At 36.8% G+C, this 17,813-nt stretch overlaps 1 protein-coding gene across 2 annotated transcripts in view; it reads left to right on the top strand.

Moving 5' to 3' along the window:
- Positions 1-15,141, top strand: part of CERT1 (ceramide transporter 1) — a 79,032-nt gene extending 63,891 nt beyond the window's left edge. Inside the window, exons 10-18 of one of the 2 annotated variants that reach the window (XM_068667507.1) lie at positions 817-909; positions 1,474-1,551; positions 5,591-5,686; positions 6,209-6,341; positions 7,218-7,288; positions 9,545-9,673; positions 10,440-10,569; positions 12,048-12,184; positions 13,320-15,141. In XM_068667507.1, the coding sequence (XP_068523608.1) occupies positions 817-909; positions 1,474-1,551; positions 5,591-5,686; positions 6,209-6,341; positions 7,218-7,288; positions 9,545-9,673; positions 10,440-10,569; positions 12,048-12,175 (858 nt within the window). In that variant the 3' untranslated portion in view covers positions 12,176-12,184; positions 13,320-15,141. The remainder of the gene's footprint in view (positions 1-816; positions 910-1,473; positions 1,552-5,590; positions 5,687-6,208; positions 6,342-7,217; positions 7,289-9,544; positions 9,674-10,439; positions 10,570-12,047; positions 12,185-13,319) is intronic. The other variant, XM_068667508.1, reaches the window with a different exon arrangement.
- Positions 15,142-17,813: the final 2,672 nt, after the last annotated feature.

Raw genomic sequence — 17,813 nt, forward strand, 5'->3', positions numbered from 1 at the left:
GGGTACATCTGAAACATTAGATTTTTATATCGATTCTTTTAAGTGGAATTCAGTTCTTAGTATTTATACAATGCAGCTAGTGTTGTTTAACACTAATTTTTAGGAAATTAATTTGCAGCTCACATAGAAAAGGACAGTGTAAATATTAACCTAACTGAACGCCTGTGGTTTTTGAGTTCTTATTGCTTCTGTACAAAATTTGCCTGTGTATGTAACTGATGCCTGTTCAAATGAGAATACCAAACACTGTAGCTGTTTCTCAAAACCAAACGTCTGCTCTAAAGTTCTTTTGGCAGTAGAAGTGGCAAGGATCAAAAAGGGTTAAGGTGCATGGCATGAAGTATACAGAGTATAAGAATATGTAGTAGGATATAAAATGAGAGAGCATAACAAAGGATTGTATCCTTTGTCTTACAAGTGTCTTGTCTTACAAAAGTAATGAACACAGTGACTAGGTTAAGAAGTATTAGACTTCTCAGTGAACACCTAGTACCCTGAAGAGTTTACCTGTGTTGCTGTCTCTTAGCCAAGAGTATAAGTTTTGAGTGATTGTTACTACCACATTCATGCAGCATCCTTAATGCTGCCAATCAATTCTTTTAATCGAGGAACACACCTGGGAGTACAGATGAAATAAATGAACAAATACTTCATTCACCTAAAAGAGAATCAGGATGCCAACTTAATGCCTGTCAGGGATACCATTAGTTCGTGTTTTAATGTGGTAGCCAATATATAGACTGAGGATGACTCACTCTGTTTAGTAGTCCACCCAGAAGCAACTGACTACCAATAATTAAACCTATTTTGTTGCAGTCTCAAAGCGAAAAGGTCAGATTACACTGGCCAACATCCTTACCTTCTGGGGATGCTTATTCTGCTGTGGGGACTCATCGATTTGTCCAAAAGGTAAAATATTTCCAATGATTTTCTCAAAACAATGGGCTGACTTTTGATGTTTCTATATAATTTGTATTGGTAGGTGACATTGATTTTTGTAGGTGTTTCTAGTAACTTTTAATGGTTTACTCATTTTCAATTGAAGCAGCTGGAATTGTAGAAGGACTGTTTTCTCTCTTGGCTCAACAAATACTAACTTGAGTGTTTATTTAGAATACTCTTGACTAGTATCAAGATTGCCAGAGATATTAAAGAAAAAAAAATTTGGTAACCTCAGTTTTTAAGATACCTTCACCAAAATTTATGGAATTGATTAAAGTTTTAAAAAAGAAGTTTCTTGTATCTTGATCTATTGACTTTTTTTAGTGTTACTGGAAACACTGTGCTCCTCAGTGCCTCACTGGGAGTATAATACATAATAGGTGCATGAAATCAGCATTTGCTGCTGTGCTTGCTGCTTATGGTGCTTTTGTTTTCCTTTTCTTCATTATCTTGTGCTTGCAAGTTGGTACTGAATGCTCTGTTGTGCCTTTGTTCTGATTACTTGGTTTTTTCTTTGTCTGTCTCTGGTAGCCCTATAGTCGCTCTTCCTCCATGTCTTCCATTGATCTAGTCAGTGCCTCTGATGATGTTCACAGATTCAGCGCACAGGTACTGTATTAATGTGTAGAGTGGGGGTTGCATATCTTTGCTGTATTTCATCCTCTTCTCTAGAACCTAGTTTTTTTTGTTACATAAATCACTGCTTGCTTCAAACTAGTACATTGAGACAAACAAAGGACTTCTCTATTAGTATACTAAATGGTTGTCTTTTTACATTCCGCTTGCATGCATATCACTCCTGCAGAGGCCTAAATCTTGTGGAATTTTTGGATTGATTTCAGTAGCTTTAAATAAAAATGCATACACCTTAAATTCTGCATTTTTGATTATTGTAAAAGTAGGATAACACCTGTTTTGTGTGGGATGGAAATGGTCTTTGAATTGAATATATGTTCTTGTTTTTAAATCAGATTTAATTTTGTCTTTAACATTTGTCACTCTTAATGACATTAAGATACTAACTATTAAGGTTCAGTACTATCATTTTCTCTCTAGTAAAAACATATGAAAGGTTATAAAGTCTATTGTTAAAGATTGTGGATATGATTTTTTTTATTGAATTGTTTAAATATATTCACCGATCCTTTGGAAAGTAAATCTGATTTCTTGTATATGAGAATGTAGTTATATACACCAGTAACACACAAAATTATTTTAGGTGCTTACCATAACAATCATAGTTTAAAGTTGAATTAATTAGGTGATGTCACATGTTTGCTCTTTAGTCTCAAAACGTTGCTCAAACATGGCATACAGGCCATTAGTTTCCTTCTGCTGTGGTCCATGTCTTACTGTGAGTCAGAATCAGACTTTCTTCTGTGATATGTTTTGTCTTTTTTTTTGTATATCATTTACTAACAATGCAAACAAGCTGCTTTTTCAAAGAGAAGGAATGGATTTTCTTTTAATTAACAGAGCCTGGAATCATACCACCTGCAGGCATTATTGCCATCTTTGTGAACAGAACCCTATCACTTACACTTGCTTATTGGACTGAAAGCCTAACACTTGCCTTGACCTATTGCAGTCAGTTAATTGTTATATTTTGACTTATTGCAAGGGAAAAAAGCGTACAGGTTGTATTATACAGCATCGATAGACTCACCTACTGGTAATCCAAGAGTCAAGTTAGTATGTTAAGTTTGTTTGAAAGGAGGGAGCAAAGCAAGTAATAGAAAGCAAATTCGAGTCCAGAAGTTGGAATTGGTTGTCTATCAGGCTGTGGGTACATCACCTGCTCAATACAAGGGAAACTCATAATCACTGAAGTATGCAGGCCTTCTTGTTTTTGTCTTTTATGCCAGTGATAGCATTTGTGCTTCTGTATGGTAATCTGAGGTCTGAATATTAGAGCTCTCGTGTAGCTGAAAAATTAACCATATAAAAGCAAACCTGAGGTTGACCATGTCCTTATCACAGTAAAACAGATTGAGATTAAAGATGACTGAATGGACTGGAATATGGTGGCAAAGCATTGCTCTTCTCAACTGCTGCATGGATTATATGAAGTAGAAGTTACCACCCAGTGCCTTAGGATGTGGTTTTGAGTTAAATGGCTCACTGCAGAAAGGATGATCTTGTTAGTTTATAAATTCTTTTCCACCATTACCTCAATGTACTTTCCCTAGAACAAATTTCTACCAGACTAACAAATCAGTCTACCTGCTCTGGACCTATACTACTGATGAACAGGCAGGTAAAAGACATCTGAAAGCATGAAGAGAAAAGCAGTATGCTATCTTTTGGTGACAACCTTCCTTGGACCTTTTAAATGTAAAATTGGCCTCCATCCCCTGGCAGGGGATTTGGCTTTTGAAAAGGCAAGCTAACATCTTGATTCTGAATAAATGTGACTTGCTTCTAGACCTCATTCATACCAAGGGAATTTTGGTGTCAGGAAAAGGTCAAGTAGAAACTTGCAGCTTTGTTTTTAAAATTGAGACCTTTCAACATGTATTCTGATGGGAGCTGTTTCTTCAGAAAGACATTGAGTTGTTACTGCCAGCTGAGTGGGAGGCTGCAGACTTAAAATTCTGCAGGTGTTTTGCAGATCACTTTGTTTTAAAGGACTATCAGTTTTAAAATAGATTTAGCTGTTGAGGGCCTTTTAAGTGAAGAACTGCCCACTTAATTTTAAGCCTAAGGCTGCATGGCATAGAGGATAGATGTGTTTTTGCAGACCATTTCTGTAGCCTGCCAAGAGATATTATTATCCCAGGGGTAATAATACAATCTCTTCCATGTCAAAGAAGCTGTGAATATTAACTCTGCCTAATGAAGTACCTAAAATAGGTGCAGGTTAACAGACAACAGCCAAACCATCTATGATCTACCTGCAGGATAGGTAACACGTACAAGACAGTTGTAAGCACCTGCAGTTCCTTGGTCAAGTAGAAGCAATTGCTTGCTAGTGAAAAACAGCTCTGCTCAGCAAGTTGTAGCAGTAATACCTCTGTGTCCCTTAATTTAAAGGGCAGCTGTCTGAAAGATGCATGGTGAGATTTTCTGTCTGAAAGAAGTGTGACCTAGAGCTAGTGAATTGAATATTTAAATAGTCCATGTTCTCTCATCTGACTTGGATAGTACTGCCATTGTGTCATTGGAGGGAAAAAAAATAAAGGAATGTTTTCTAAGAAACTTGTTCGTAACTGTCAGGGAAAGGTGACTAGTCTAAAAGCAGAAATACAGATTTTGCTGGGTTTTTTTTTAGATCATTATAACTCAGAAGAAAAAAAAAAGCTCAAGAACCAGACTGATAAATTGTGTTTCTGTAGATAAGTGTACAGTTAAACTGAAATATAACTTCCAATAGATTTTATTTTGATGTTGTATTTGGAGGACCTTGACCTGATTCAATTACCGTTTTTTTCTTCCTGCTCTTAAGTGTATTGCCTAAAAAATACATTTTATAAACAGAATTACAGTTTAATTTAAAAGTAAAAATGTATTTCAATTCTGTATCATATCAGAAGAAGACAAAGTAATTTTGCTTTCTACATATTGTACTACCTGATCAAGTAATGCTTTTCCTTTAAAAAACAAACAAACAAACAAAAAAAACATTTCTAGTAATTCAGGAAAACAGTGTCAATCGTGGTATTACTTGCGGTGTTAAGTTTTAATAGTCGCCTACTGTTTAGGTGAAAATTTACTAAATAGTTTACAGAATTTGTAAACATTACACAGCAGTGTATACCTGATTTTTGCCTATATTTTTCTTCGAGTTTGGATGGGATTTGGAAATGGTGGGAGCAGAAAAAAATAAAAATTATAGAATAAGATTACAGATACGTAATAAAACCACAAGTAAAAATGCATTTTTGTCCTACCCACCCATTTTAGTGCACATCATATAGAATAAAATAATGACACGTTCACATAGCTGTGTTAAAATTATAAAGTATCTGACCTTTAAGGAAAGCACATAACTAAGTAACTTTAAATTAGAATTTTATAATAGAGGAGTCTCTGCATCTTAATTTGATGTATGAATGTGAGCACTTATGTCTCTTTTCTAATTTGCTATTGTACAAAGCTGTCAGTGCAACAGAATAGGCAAGTCTTGCTCATGACTGTTTCCTTCGCTGCTGTTCCAATATGACTTCTAATAAGCACTCGTTTTTTTTAGAGCTTATTTGTGTACAGGAGTATTGGGTCAACCACAGCAGTCCACCCCTACTTCCCTCCCCCTGCCTTTGTTCAGCCTTTTAGATGTTCTTCATTGGTTATTGGTCTTCAAGTCTTACAGTGCATTGTAATTCTGTTTAGAGATCCTCGAACAATTTTCTGAATGCTGAATTGAAACAGTCTTAGGGTAGAAGTATAGTGAGTTTTGGCAGTTTAGAGGTACAAAGAGAGGATGGGAAGCACCCATAAAGAGTGAAGTTATAATTGGAATCAAGGTTTTGGCATTTGTTTCTGAAGTCTAGAAGTATCTGTTCCCGATGTTTGACAGAAAGCTCTGTTGTCCTAGTTCAGCTCCTGCACAGGATTTGAAGTAATGACTTTTGGCTTCCAGTACTGTACAGTTGCCTGTTCAAGAAGATGAAAGAAATAATTTTAAAACGTATATTTTTTTTCTTTAAAGGTGGAAGAGATGGTACAAAACCATATAACTTACTCCTTACAAGATGTAGGAGGAGATGCCAATTGGCAGCTAGTGGTTGAAGAAGGAGAAATGAAGGTAAATATTTGCTTTTTCGCTTAATTAATATGACAGAAATTTTTAATTCTTTTTGAATACTACTTCTCAGTGATTTATGCTTTAAAACTTTTGAGGATAGCATTGTTTAAGCTAGGACTGGAGTCCACAAGAGCTGTAACTCTAAGAATAGCAGTGTCTTTATGGATACGTTCATTCCCTCCTCCTTAAAACTTGTTATTAAATGACACATAATTCCAATGTATAAGAATGGTAATGGTAGCAAGCTACTGTCAGCTATTCTACTGTGCTTATGTGGATCCTTGTATGTAGTGATAACGTTGCTTAATCCATTTTGTAGTAGAGATTCTCGGAATAATGGCACTTTAATGCTAAGAACATCTTCAATAGTAGTTACTAGAGAAAACTGTTATGACAAATTATTCATGTATTAGTGTTCCAGGAAGTTTTCTTAGAAATGAACTGGTGTTCATGTTTTAATTGCTTAAAACTTCTATTTTGATCATTTCTGTTCTGTATGTCATCCTTTGTACTTGGCCATAGGTATACAGAAGAGAGGTGGAAGAGAATGGAATAGTTTTAGATCCCTTGAAGGCAACACATGCAGTTAAAGGGGTAACTGGACATGAAGTTTGCCACTACTTCTGGAATGTCGATGTTCGTAATGACTGGGAAAGTAAGAAATCACTTCTTAAGTCTTGCATGTTTATCAGCAATCATGGAATTAGAGAATATCCAAAACTAGAAGGGACTAACAAGGATCATAAAGTCCAACTCCTATCTCCACACAGGACTACATAAAAATTAAAAGAGATTTCTGCAAGCATTGTCCAAACGCTTCTTAAAATCCAGTAGCCTTGGTGCTGTGACCTGTTCCTTGGGGAGCCTATTCCAGTGCCAGACCACCCTCTCAGTGATGAACCTCTTTCTAATACCCAACCTGACCCTCCCCAATGCAGCTTCGTACAATTCCCATGGCTTCTGTCGCTGGGGGAGATCAGTGCCTCCCCACAGGCCCCCCATCATGGGTAAGCTGTAGGCTGCCATCAGGTCACACTCCTGTCTCCCCTTCTCGAGGCTGAACAGACGAAGTGACTTCATCCACTTCTTGCATGTCTTCCCCTCTAGACCTTTCACCATCTTTGTAGCTTTCCTTTGGATACTCTCTAATAGTTTTATGCCCTTCTTATATTACGGTACCCAAAACAGCACACAGTGCACCCAAACAGCACACTGACACAGAGCAGAGTGGGACAATCAATTGCTTTAACTGGCTAGCAACATAGTGTTTGATGCACGCTGGGGTACGGCTGGCCCTTTTGTCTGCCAGGGCACACTGCTGGCTCATGTTCAACTTGCCATCAACCAGAACACCCAGATCTCTTTTTGTGGGGCTGTTCTCCAGCCTCTTGTTTCCCAGTCTGTTTGGTGCCCCGGGGTTGCCCCATAGATTTACGTGCAAGCTGAAGTCAGCATATCAGCAAGCATATTGTTTATAATATTGACCTAATATCAGTGCTTGTTTACTGATGGATTTCTTTCCTTGTTGTAGCAACAATTGAAAATTTCCATGTCGTGGAAAATTTAGCTGATAATGCAATCATCATTTACCAGACACATAAGGTAAGACTAACCCTCTACCTGTATATGTACCTTACACAACACAGTTTTGGGCACATGTGCTCTAATCTATTATAAAATGCTTAACTAAACGTACTACTCAAAAAACAGTTCAGAACAAGTTACTTATGAAGCTGCAACTTTGTCAACCTTTTGAACATTGAATGCTTGATATCATAAGTGGTTGTGCATGTTTATGATATAGCAAGAAATAAATTAGGTTTGATTTTAATCTCCAGTAATATAACCTCCAGCAAGACAAGGGTCATATAAAGCAAACTGAAGCAATAAATCAACATCAACTTAAAACAAGAGAAATTCATGCCACTGTATCAAGTGCTTTATTCAATATTGCAAGCTACCGTTGACCACAATTACTTGACATATGTATTTGCTTTATAAAGTGGTGTAACTGCTGGTGCAATATTCGTTCTTATGACTTGATTATGATTCTTTTTCTTCCCCAAAGAGTTCTAGTGCAACTTCACTAAAAATGTTATTTGAATTGCAATCTAGTAATTGTAGCCTAACATGTTCAAAAAAAAAATAAAACGGTAACTAAGAGTACAGGTTCATCTTGCATGATTTAAAGTGTTAATATAGTCAGAAATGAGCAAGTATTTTTCTGAGATAACTTTACCAGAAATGGTGTTACCTTAAAACAACCATAAAAGAAGATTTAATTTTGACTATGGCAGTTTTGTGAACTGTGTAGTGTTGTGGTAAAAAATAGACATTTTTAATTCTACCAAGTGTCAGGAAAATGGCTTCCATGTGGCTTCATATTTTATCAGATACTTTTGATTCTGAAATTTTCTGTTTAGAGAATGTCAGTTTGCCATATCTGTCCTGCTAAAGTAATTGCACTTAAAATTACTGTTGTTAAAATATTTTTTTCTTTTCTCTGTCCTTCCATGCTTCTGAAGGCCTAGCTAACTGTAGATACATCTGTTTATACTTAACCAGTGCAGTTAATAGTGTAGTTTGTACCTTACAAGTATTAACTAAAATGTGAGCCTGAGGTTGAGAGAACAGGAAAGGAACTGCCTCTTCCTGTTTGCCTATGATAAGTATTGCAGCTTGGCTCTTTGCCAAAGGCCTTAAACTTTTCTACTCAAGTGCAGCAGTGTAACCTGATATGTTTCTGTACAACAGCTATGCTGTTTCTGTTTCAGTTTTGAAAATTACATGAAATTGTTAGCATAGAATTTAACATAAAATCAGACAGTTTTGGTTTGGAAGTGACCTTTAAAGATCACCCACCTCCAGCCCCTACCCCCCTACCCTGGGCAGGGACATCTTCCACTAGATCTGACTGCTCAAAACCCATCCAGCCTGGCCTTGAACACCTCTACAAACTTGTCATCCACAACTTGTCAGGGCAACCTGCTCAAGTGCCTCGCCACCCTCATAGTGAACGATTTCTTCCTTATATCTAACGTAAAAGTACTGTCTTTTAGTAGAAAAACTTCATCTCTCGTCCTGTCTCTACAGACCCTTGTAAAAAGTTTCTCCACCTTTCTTAAAAGCCCTCTTTAAGTACTGAAAAGCTCTCCAGAGCCACCTCTTCAGGCTGACCACTTCTCAGCCTGTCTTAATATGAGAAGTGCTCCAGCCGTCTGATAACCCTCATGGCCCTCCTCTGGACTTGGCCTAACAGCTCCATGCTGTTCTTATGCTGGGGGCACCAGATGCACTCAGTGAGTTGGTCTCACAAGAGCAGAGTAGAGGGGGAGAATCACCTCCCTCAACCTGCTGGCCACACTTATGATGCAGCCCAGGGTACAGTTGTCTTTCTGGGATGCAAGTGTGCACTGCTGTCTCATGTCCAATTTTTCATCCACCTGTACCCCCTAGAACTCTGCCACAGGGCTGCTCTCAATACGTTCTCCACCCAGCCTGTATTAGTGCTTGGGATTGCCCTGACCCAGGTGCAAGGCTTTGCACTTGGCCTTGTTGAACCTCAGGAGCAAGGCCCCACCTCTCAGGCCTCTCTGGGTCCCACTGGATAGCTTCCCTTCTCTCCAATGTGTCGACCACACCACACAGCTTGGTGTCACTGGCAAACTTGCTAAGGGTGTACTCAAACCCAACGTCTGTCATTAATAAAGATATTAAATGGTACTGGTACCAGTACTTGATGAAACTTTTTTTAACTGGTCTGATCTCGTTTGTCTTAATTCTGTTTTCCTCTGTCTAAAGATAAAAAAGTAATCTACTTGCCCAATTGTTAAAAGCTTATTGGGTCTCTCTCTGCAGAGGGTGTGGCCGGCTTCCCAAAGGGATGTGCTATATTTGTCTGCCATCAGAAAGATACCAGCATTCAGTGAAAATGACCCTGAGACATGGATCGTGTGCAACTTTTCTGTGGAACATGATAGTGCTCCTGTAAGTATTTTCATTCTGTCAGGTTCTGCTTTTAAGTTACCATTTTTCTCTGTGTGGGGATGGTGTCGCAATAGAAGTGTGAGGTAGGTTGCCGGCTGGAGTAATCATGCAAAATACAGGTTATTTCAAAACCCAGTGGAACAATGACCTGGGTGTTCCAAGCCAAAAGCTATCTTGCCCTAACAATTGGCAGTTTGAAGGTGTTGCAGAAGATTGAAAACAAAACTTTTGGAGATGTGAAGACTGTTTTAAAAAAAAAAAAATTAAGACTCTGTATGGAATCAAATCGGTAACTTTTCTGTGTTGTCAGATGTGTCAACAAGTTTGTATAACTTTATATATAGGATCTCTTAAATTTCCAGTGTACATGGTTCTGCCAGAGAATAAGTAGTGAATGCTTTCTTTGGAGTGTTTCTGTGCTGATGCCTGTGCATCAGGGAAAAGTTATTCGTGTCTGTAAATGCAGATACATTACCCTTTAACTGCTTCCTTACTTGTTTGTTACAATAATTGAAGTAATTAACTTCCAATAGGTATTAAGCAAACAAATCAGAGATTCAGGCATTTCAGTTTAACCCTTTCCTTATTAACCATGTACTTTTCATTTTGTTTGTATTCCTGTTAATCATTTGCTGGAATGCTTGCTCTCTAAAACACAGCTTCCTGACTGTCTTAGACTTTATAGAAAATTAAAATGTTACAGTCAAGCATGTGGAAATAAACTTAGTTTGAAGTTTATGAATGTTTTTTTTTTTCTTTTCGGTAGCTGAACAATCGCTGTGTCCGTGCCAAAATAAATATTGCTATGATTTGTCAGACATTAGTAAGCCCACCAGAGGGGAACAAGGAAATAAGCAGAGACAATATCTTATGCAAGATTACATATGTAGCTAATGGTAAGTCTATATTTCTTTTCAATGTGATATTTATGATGTAGGCTTATTGTTATTATTATGAAATATTGTTTTTAATAATGTAAATGTTTATAAATATAAAAATATAATTATAAAATAATTATTCAGCTATCAAGAAAAAAAAGATGTGTTTTTTCGTTAAACATACATGACAATATTTGTGGCATTCATGTTCAAAAAGACCTGAATTTGTGCTACAGCAATCAGTGAATGCTGGCATTCATTCTGTGGCCTTCTGGGTCCTCCCAGAATTAGTGTGTAGCTTAAGTACTGACATTTTGGTGGAGGGGGGTGGGTAGAAGATGTGTCTGCAACCGTGATGCTTTGGAATAGCTTTTAGTTTCAGCAATAGTAAGGGGTTTTTTATTCATGTATTGCTGTCAATTTTTCCCCCAGTTCATCTTGTTAGGCTGGAAAGCTGCAGATAGTAAAGATACAGTTCTTACGAACAGTGTTAAGAAGGTACAAATATATTTTGTGTGAGGATGTTTGCAAGCCTTATAATCTACTCCACATTTTTTTGTGTTTTTAATGGATAGAATCCTTGGTATTGACTTAAATTATCAAAGCCAAACTATATTGTTACTGTACCTAGTATTTAGAAGTGTGTTATAATATTGGAACCACATAGCTATTAGCTTGTCTCCTGCAGCTACAAAAACACTTTAAGAGTATCTCACATGCTTATTATTTTTAACCACATATTACATGGCTTACTAAGGAACCAAAGTCTGGAAAATGAGTTCCATAAATCTTTGACATGTAGGAGTGACGTGACTCGTACTAAGTCCTGTGCAAATGCTGTTATATAATGCTAACCTCTGGGGTTATAAAGCTACTTTGTTTCCTGTTTCAAAAGTTTCCCAATTATTTTAAAATATATATTTTCAGTGACAAATTCTGAACTATGATTATATAGGAAGTGACAGCTGCTTCTGCAAAATACTTGAGCAATGAATTTAAACGTATTTCAAAGCCTCTCATATTTTAAAGCCCCTCAAAAATAATTTATAAGACATAGGCTACGTAGCAATTTTGCAGACAGATGCAGCAGTAGCTGAGAAGTTTACTACAGAAATTAGTGTTTTTGAAATAAGAAGTAACTTGAATCTTCCTGGTTTTTAGTTTAGTTTTTTTTTTTTTTTGAAGTACTTAGAAAATACGAGCTTCCATTTGGGCATTTCCAGAAGATTTGCAATATTATTATTTTGTTTTATTTTAATGTTTTATTGTTATGTTAATTATTTCAATGTTTTCTAAGTAGTGGCATCGTAGACCTGGACCAAAGTTGATTACTATGAGTAGGAAGTGCTACAGTACAAGCTGTAATGGCCTAAAAAATTATGATTATTCACTGTAACTATTTCAGAAGGAATTGCAAGAATACAAACTTATATTTTCATTTCTACCTTTTAGACGATTTACTGAATTTCAATGCCTTTCTTCCTGTCTACTTGTAGTGAATCCAGGAGGATGGGCACCAGCATCAGTGTTACGAGCAGTGGCGAAACGAGAATATCCCAAGTTCCTGAAGCGTTTTACATCATACGTGCAAGAGAAAACATCGGGAAAGCCTATTTTATTCTAGTACTAGCAGGTATATATTCTCTTTTAATTTCTTGATTCACTGCTTTAAATATTTAAGGCCAACAGAAGTATGCAGTCTAGAAATGTTTTATCATAATTAGCATGAATTCAATGTTTATTATTAGCCTATGTATGTAATATGCTTCTTAAAACATTCATGTAGTATTCACATGGAAAAATAATACTTGATTACTTATGTAGCCCTTACTTTTTGTAGACCTACTAGCTCTTGCAATTTTTCATATGCATGTCTATACTGGTTTTCTCAATTGTCGACGATGTTTTATAATTAGTTCAGTATGGATTCTTTTCAAAACTTCTCTAAAGCCTCATGAGGTTTTGATATCTATCAGGTACCTCTGGAATTAGAATATTATGGTATAGAATACCATAAAATATTGTGGTATTAGAATACCACTAGAATAGAAGGTCAAAGTATTCCTTTATATTGACAGAATAGTCTTGATCTGGGTTTTTTATTAACAATGGAAATTTTCTCACAAACCTGTATCAACCACTAAAATATTTTAAAGGTTGTGACCTAAATTTTCAGTCTTTGTGGTAAACTTGAAAAAGAAGCAATTTACAGATGCCTTCTGAAATTAGCAGACATTTTTATGGTATATGCCATTGGGCTAATCTAAAATGATTTTAACATTTAATTGATGTGACATTAGGAAAGGATTTCCCAATCACTTGAGGCTCAATCTGTCAGACGTAAGCGTTTATGCAAAGTAAGGCTTTGCTTTGCTTAATTTTTGTTAGTGTGTAGACTGTAAGCCATAAAATTCCAGCTGCACGGTAGTATTTGGTAGCGCTAGTATTAGAGCAAGATCTGAAAGCAAGCTTATCTATTCTCTGTGCATGACACAGGCTGCCTCTATTTTTAGGTTCTATTTATTATGCCAGATTTCAAGTCTTTGTCATCTGATCCTTCTGTAACAGGTAGCCCTGTAATATCTGATTCACGTTTTTAATTGTGTATTATTAGAGATAGTGTAGGTGAGCAAAATATGGCTGTCACGAGCCAACAGTTGGAATGTGATCATAGCAGTGCGAATACTATTTAAGGGCTTAACAATTTATTGTTTTCTATTAGTGTTTGAAATTCACAGTGCTGTGTTTTTGTCATTGCTTGTCTGCAGTAATCAGAACAAGACTGGGTGAGCATTCCACGTTGGAGAAGTGACCATGCATAGAGCACTCCATGCTGGAACGAAGGATCTACAGTCTTCTTATGGCCCAAATCCTAGGCTTTGTATACTGAAGTGAAGAAATGTTGCGACACCATGAGGCTGAATATTTAACACTAGCTCTTTCCTGCTAACTTTTCTTGCTGAATCAGTGTGTAATTATAAATACATGTATTGATAACATGTATATGGCTCTATTTTTATTTGCTTGCTTTGGACGAGGAAGAACATACAACTTTGAATCACCAACGTGGGTTACTGCTTTTATTTTAAGCAACTAGCAGAATTTTGTTGTCAACCTTGCCCAGATACTTGCATAGTTTTTGTGCATGTCTAAAAAGCACAAATGCACATATAGCATACTGTATGTGCTTTATATGCATAAAAATCTGTGGTATTTTGGGGCAGGGGGGTAGAGAGAGGAGTTCAGTGAAGCCTAGGTGAATTATTGGCAGGTTTTGTTTTGCTTTGTATAATCATAGTTCATTGCTGCTGGTTTCTATAATGAATCATCTTGTTACATAAAATGTCAGTTAATAACTGAGGGCTGTCAATATCCTTATGACTTTGCCTTTTCTATTGTCTTACTCTTATGAAGATCTTTGGCTCTGAAGGAGTAAGAGTGTGAAAAGCTTTATTTTTTCCAGATATCTTTATATTTCTATTGTATTTTTTAGTTATGTAATATGTGCTACAGAATTTTTGTTATTAAACATGACCCAGAAATTTCTGGAAAGATTCTATGTGAGAGGGCAAGAGACTGCCCAAAAGCTACAGGACGTCTGTCCATGCTATATGTGGACTGCTTTCTTGCATGATATCTAGGGGGCTTTTCTGAAGCTGTGAGAAGGTACACTATAATATTTATTGAAGTAATTTGGACTACATAGGATAACATTCCCAGTCTAGAATGAGGATGAATACATTATTTTCAAATCCTGCATGTGTTTTCCTCACCTTAATAAAGCCATGCTATGAGGCTCATGTAGAAAGTGAGTTGTGTTGATAATACTTGCCAATTGATCAAAAACCCTTCAGAGCTATGATGATGCATAGTTCTTATTGGAAAGTTCCCTTTAGTTGCTGTGAGAATTTAAATGTCAGATATTTGCCTGCCTTTGATTCTGGAGATGCTCATTGGAAGAGGACTCTGGCAGACTGGTTTTTGCTTTGAGACATGTTATCTGTGTCCTGTAGTTGGAAATTATTCAGAGACTGCTGGGTGTTTTCACTGACCTGTGTATTTCAAGGAAAAAGCTTGATATATTTTTTCAAAAGAAAGTGAAAGTCTTACTTGATATAGTATGGTAGGTGCCTGAAAATAACTATAAAATAGTAACTTAATGAAGATTTGGTGAATGATTAAATGAGATCAGTACAGTATTGGAAAAAACTTTTACCTGTTCATTTTCTCTATAGAGATAAAATCATACCTAACACATGATTACACATGCACAGAGATTTCATGCTCCATAACTCTACCTTTTTTATTTGCCTTTCTCTAAAGGTGCGCATGGAATATGCCTTATTACAGAATTACTCTGTTAATTTGAATATGTAGAAAAGTGCCTATATGGTAATGCTAGTAAGGCAAATAAGACAAAAATTTGTACATGTTTACTATATCACCAGTGAGCATTTTATATAGTGATGACAAAAAAATTCTTATACCTCAAATATACTTCATCTTTTTACAATCAACTAAATGGTTCATTCACCATAGCCACTGATGGGAACTTCAAAAAAGAAAAAAAAAAAAAAAAAGAAAGAAAAAGTCCAGAATATGAAGAGTTTAATTCCTTATTTGCCTTTTCTGGTAATAGTTGTTGAACACAGGCAAGTAACTGTTTCTTAATTTAATTGGATAGCTTTATTTTACAAAGGTATGGAAGTTTACAAAGCAGTATATAAATCTTTTATTATTAGTTGCATTTGCACTAAATGTGATGTACTTTTGCGATTTATTCTGTAAATAAAATTACACTACAGATACTCTTTGTAAGAAATACACTTTACTTTTAGATAAAGGCACTGGTACTTCACTACAGCTAGCCCTGCCCAATCAGTATTGTGAGAAGGCTTCCTAAAAAGCTACGGAAGCACTTGCAAGATTGAAACATAGGTATTAATTGACCTCTTAATAAAATAAAAAATAAAGGCAGCTTTCTATAGGCCTCTCAGATTATCTGTGTTTTAAGTAACTATTAGATCCTTTCTTGACCAAAAATCTGGAGGATTTTTATGATTTTGTAAAATTTCCCCTTTTTCCTGAACCCAACTGTTTTTTCCAGACACTGCCACATGTATGTGCACTCCTGAGTTCACTTCATCCTGTTAGTGGATCTGTAGCATTTATACAGCTATGATTTCCTTTGCAGAAGAAGCCCCTAACTCTAGGAGGGACGTTTCTTGAACCAATTTGGAGGGCTGAAAATGCAGCAGTCTTCTCCATTAAATACTGTTTTCTGAATATCATTTTGGGGAGAATTTTGTTGTTGCTGAGCTAGATCTGAAGGAAATTACTTGACAAAACCTTTAAGGGGAATGAGGATGAGCAATAGCCACCATTATCCTGTCTGAGAACCTGAACATCTTACTTGGAGAAATTTATCTGTGAAAAATGTGGAGGGTGGAGGGAATTACCTTTTACTTAATTGGGCTGAGCTGGCATATCTGAAGTTGTGCAGATTCTCTTTAAACTAATCAGATTGTCCACCTGTATTTTTGTCAAGTTGTACAGATAACACTGTATTTGAATTGCCACTGTTCATCTACAGACTCAAAACATGAATCATATTTTTGAGTACTTTGAGTGTGTAGAGTGTAACTGTTATATAATAGCTTTATAATCCTAATGATAAGTTTTAAAAATTAAAAGTTGGCTCTTCCATGTTACAATCACAAATTTAAAACCAGTATTTAAAAGTGAAAAGTATTAAAAAAACATTATGAAGAAAAACCCTGGTTTGTAGTTATTTTTAACTTTTCAGTGCTCTAAGGAAACTTACTTAAAATGTTTTACCTTGTAACCAACTTTCAGATTGTGTATGAAGCTGTATACCATACTACAATGTATGTACAAATTTAACAGAAAGTAGCTTGCTTGTATTATTACTGGGGTTACTGAAACAAAAATTTGAATGCCACATTAGCTGTTTATATATGAAAAGCTCATTCTGTACTATCATATCAGAAGCATGTTAAAAAATGTTCCTGTACAGTATAGTTTTAATATAGAGTACTTCCAAAGTTGTATTTCAGCTTTTGTGTTTGTTTGTACAGAACTAACAACTTTATGAAGCTCCCATGTCAAGAGTGGAGATCCAGGACTGAGAAGTGCCAAAGGATAAACTTGTGTTTTTCTCCTAACATACAAAGAATTTTTAAGAACTGAGAAAAACTTCTGCAGAGCAAGCTTTTTTAATAGCAGGAAAAACTGATTCCGTAGTAGATCAATAATCCTATCAGTATTGGTTATGCAGGAATTTCTACTTCTTACATAGTTATCAGTAAAGTACGTAAAATTGGAGAAATATCATAGACAAATAGAAAGCAGATTACTTACGTGAGAGGGGGGGGGGGGGGAAAAAACACCTTTAACTCTGCAGCATCAGGCACCAGCTGTAGAGTCCTTAGGCAAGCCCTGCCCTTGAATGCAGCTTGAAAAAAGGAAATCTTTTCCCATGCAACCCTACACTCTTCCCCTTTAAAAAAAAAAAAAAAAAGTTACATTCTTGGTCACATGTAATTTAAAAACAGAGGCTTCCTAGTATGGAGAAGCTAAGCATTGCTGTAGTTATGATACTGATGTGAGTAATTACAATATAATTTGACCATGAATTACTCAAAGCCCCCTCCAAGCCTGCCTTGAACACTCCTAGGGCATCCATATCTTCTATGGGCAACCTGTGCCAGTGCTTCAGCCTCACATCCCTCTGAGTAAAGACTTAAACCTTGCATCTAATTCAGTTTAAAGCCATTCCCCCTTGTCCTATCACTGCACTCCCTGACAAAGAGTCCCTCCCCATCTCTCCTGTAGGCCCCCTTTAGGTACTGGAAGGCCACCATGAGGTCTCCCCGGAGCTTCTCTTCTCCAGGCTGAACAGCCCCAACTCCATCAGCCTGTCTTCACAGGAGAGGTGCTCCAGCCCCTTGATCACCCTCACGGCCCTCCTCTGGACTTACTCCAACAGGTCCATGTCCTTGTGCTGGGTGCCCCAGAGCTGAACGCAGGGCTCCAGGTGGGGTCTCACAAGAGCAGAGCAGAGGGGCAGAATCACCTCCGTCACCCTGCTGGCCACATTGCTTTTGGTGCAGCCCAGGGTACGGCTGGCTTTCTGGGCTGCGAGTGCACATTGCCAGCCCATGTGGAGCTTCTTGTCAACCAGCACTCCCAGATCCTCCTTAGGGCTGCTCTCAAGCCATTCTCTGCTCAGCCTGTATTTG

The sequence above is a fragment of the Anas acuta genome, chromosome Z (assembly GCF_963932015.1).
Source record: "Anas acuta chromosome Z, bAnaAcu1.1, whole genome shotgun sequence".
Taxonomy (NCBI): domain Eukaryota; kingdom Metazoa; phylum Chordata; class Aves; order Anseriformes; family Anatidae; genus Anas; species Anas acuta.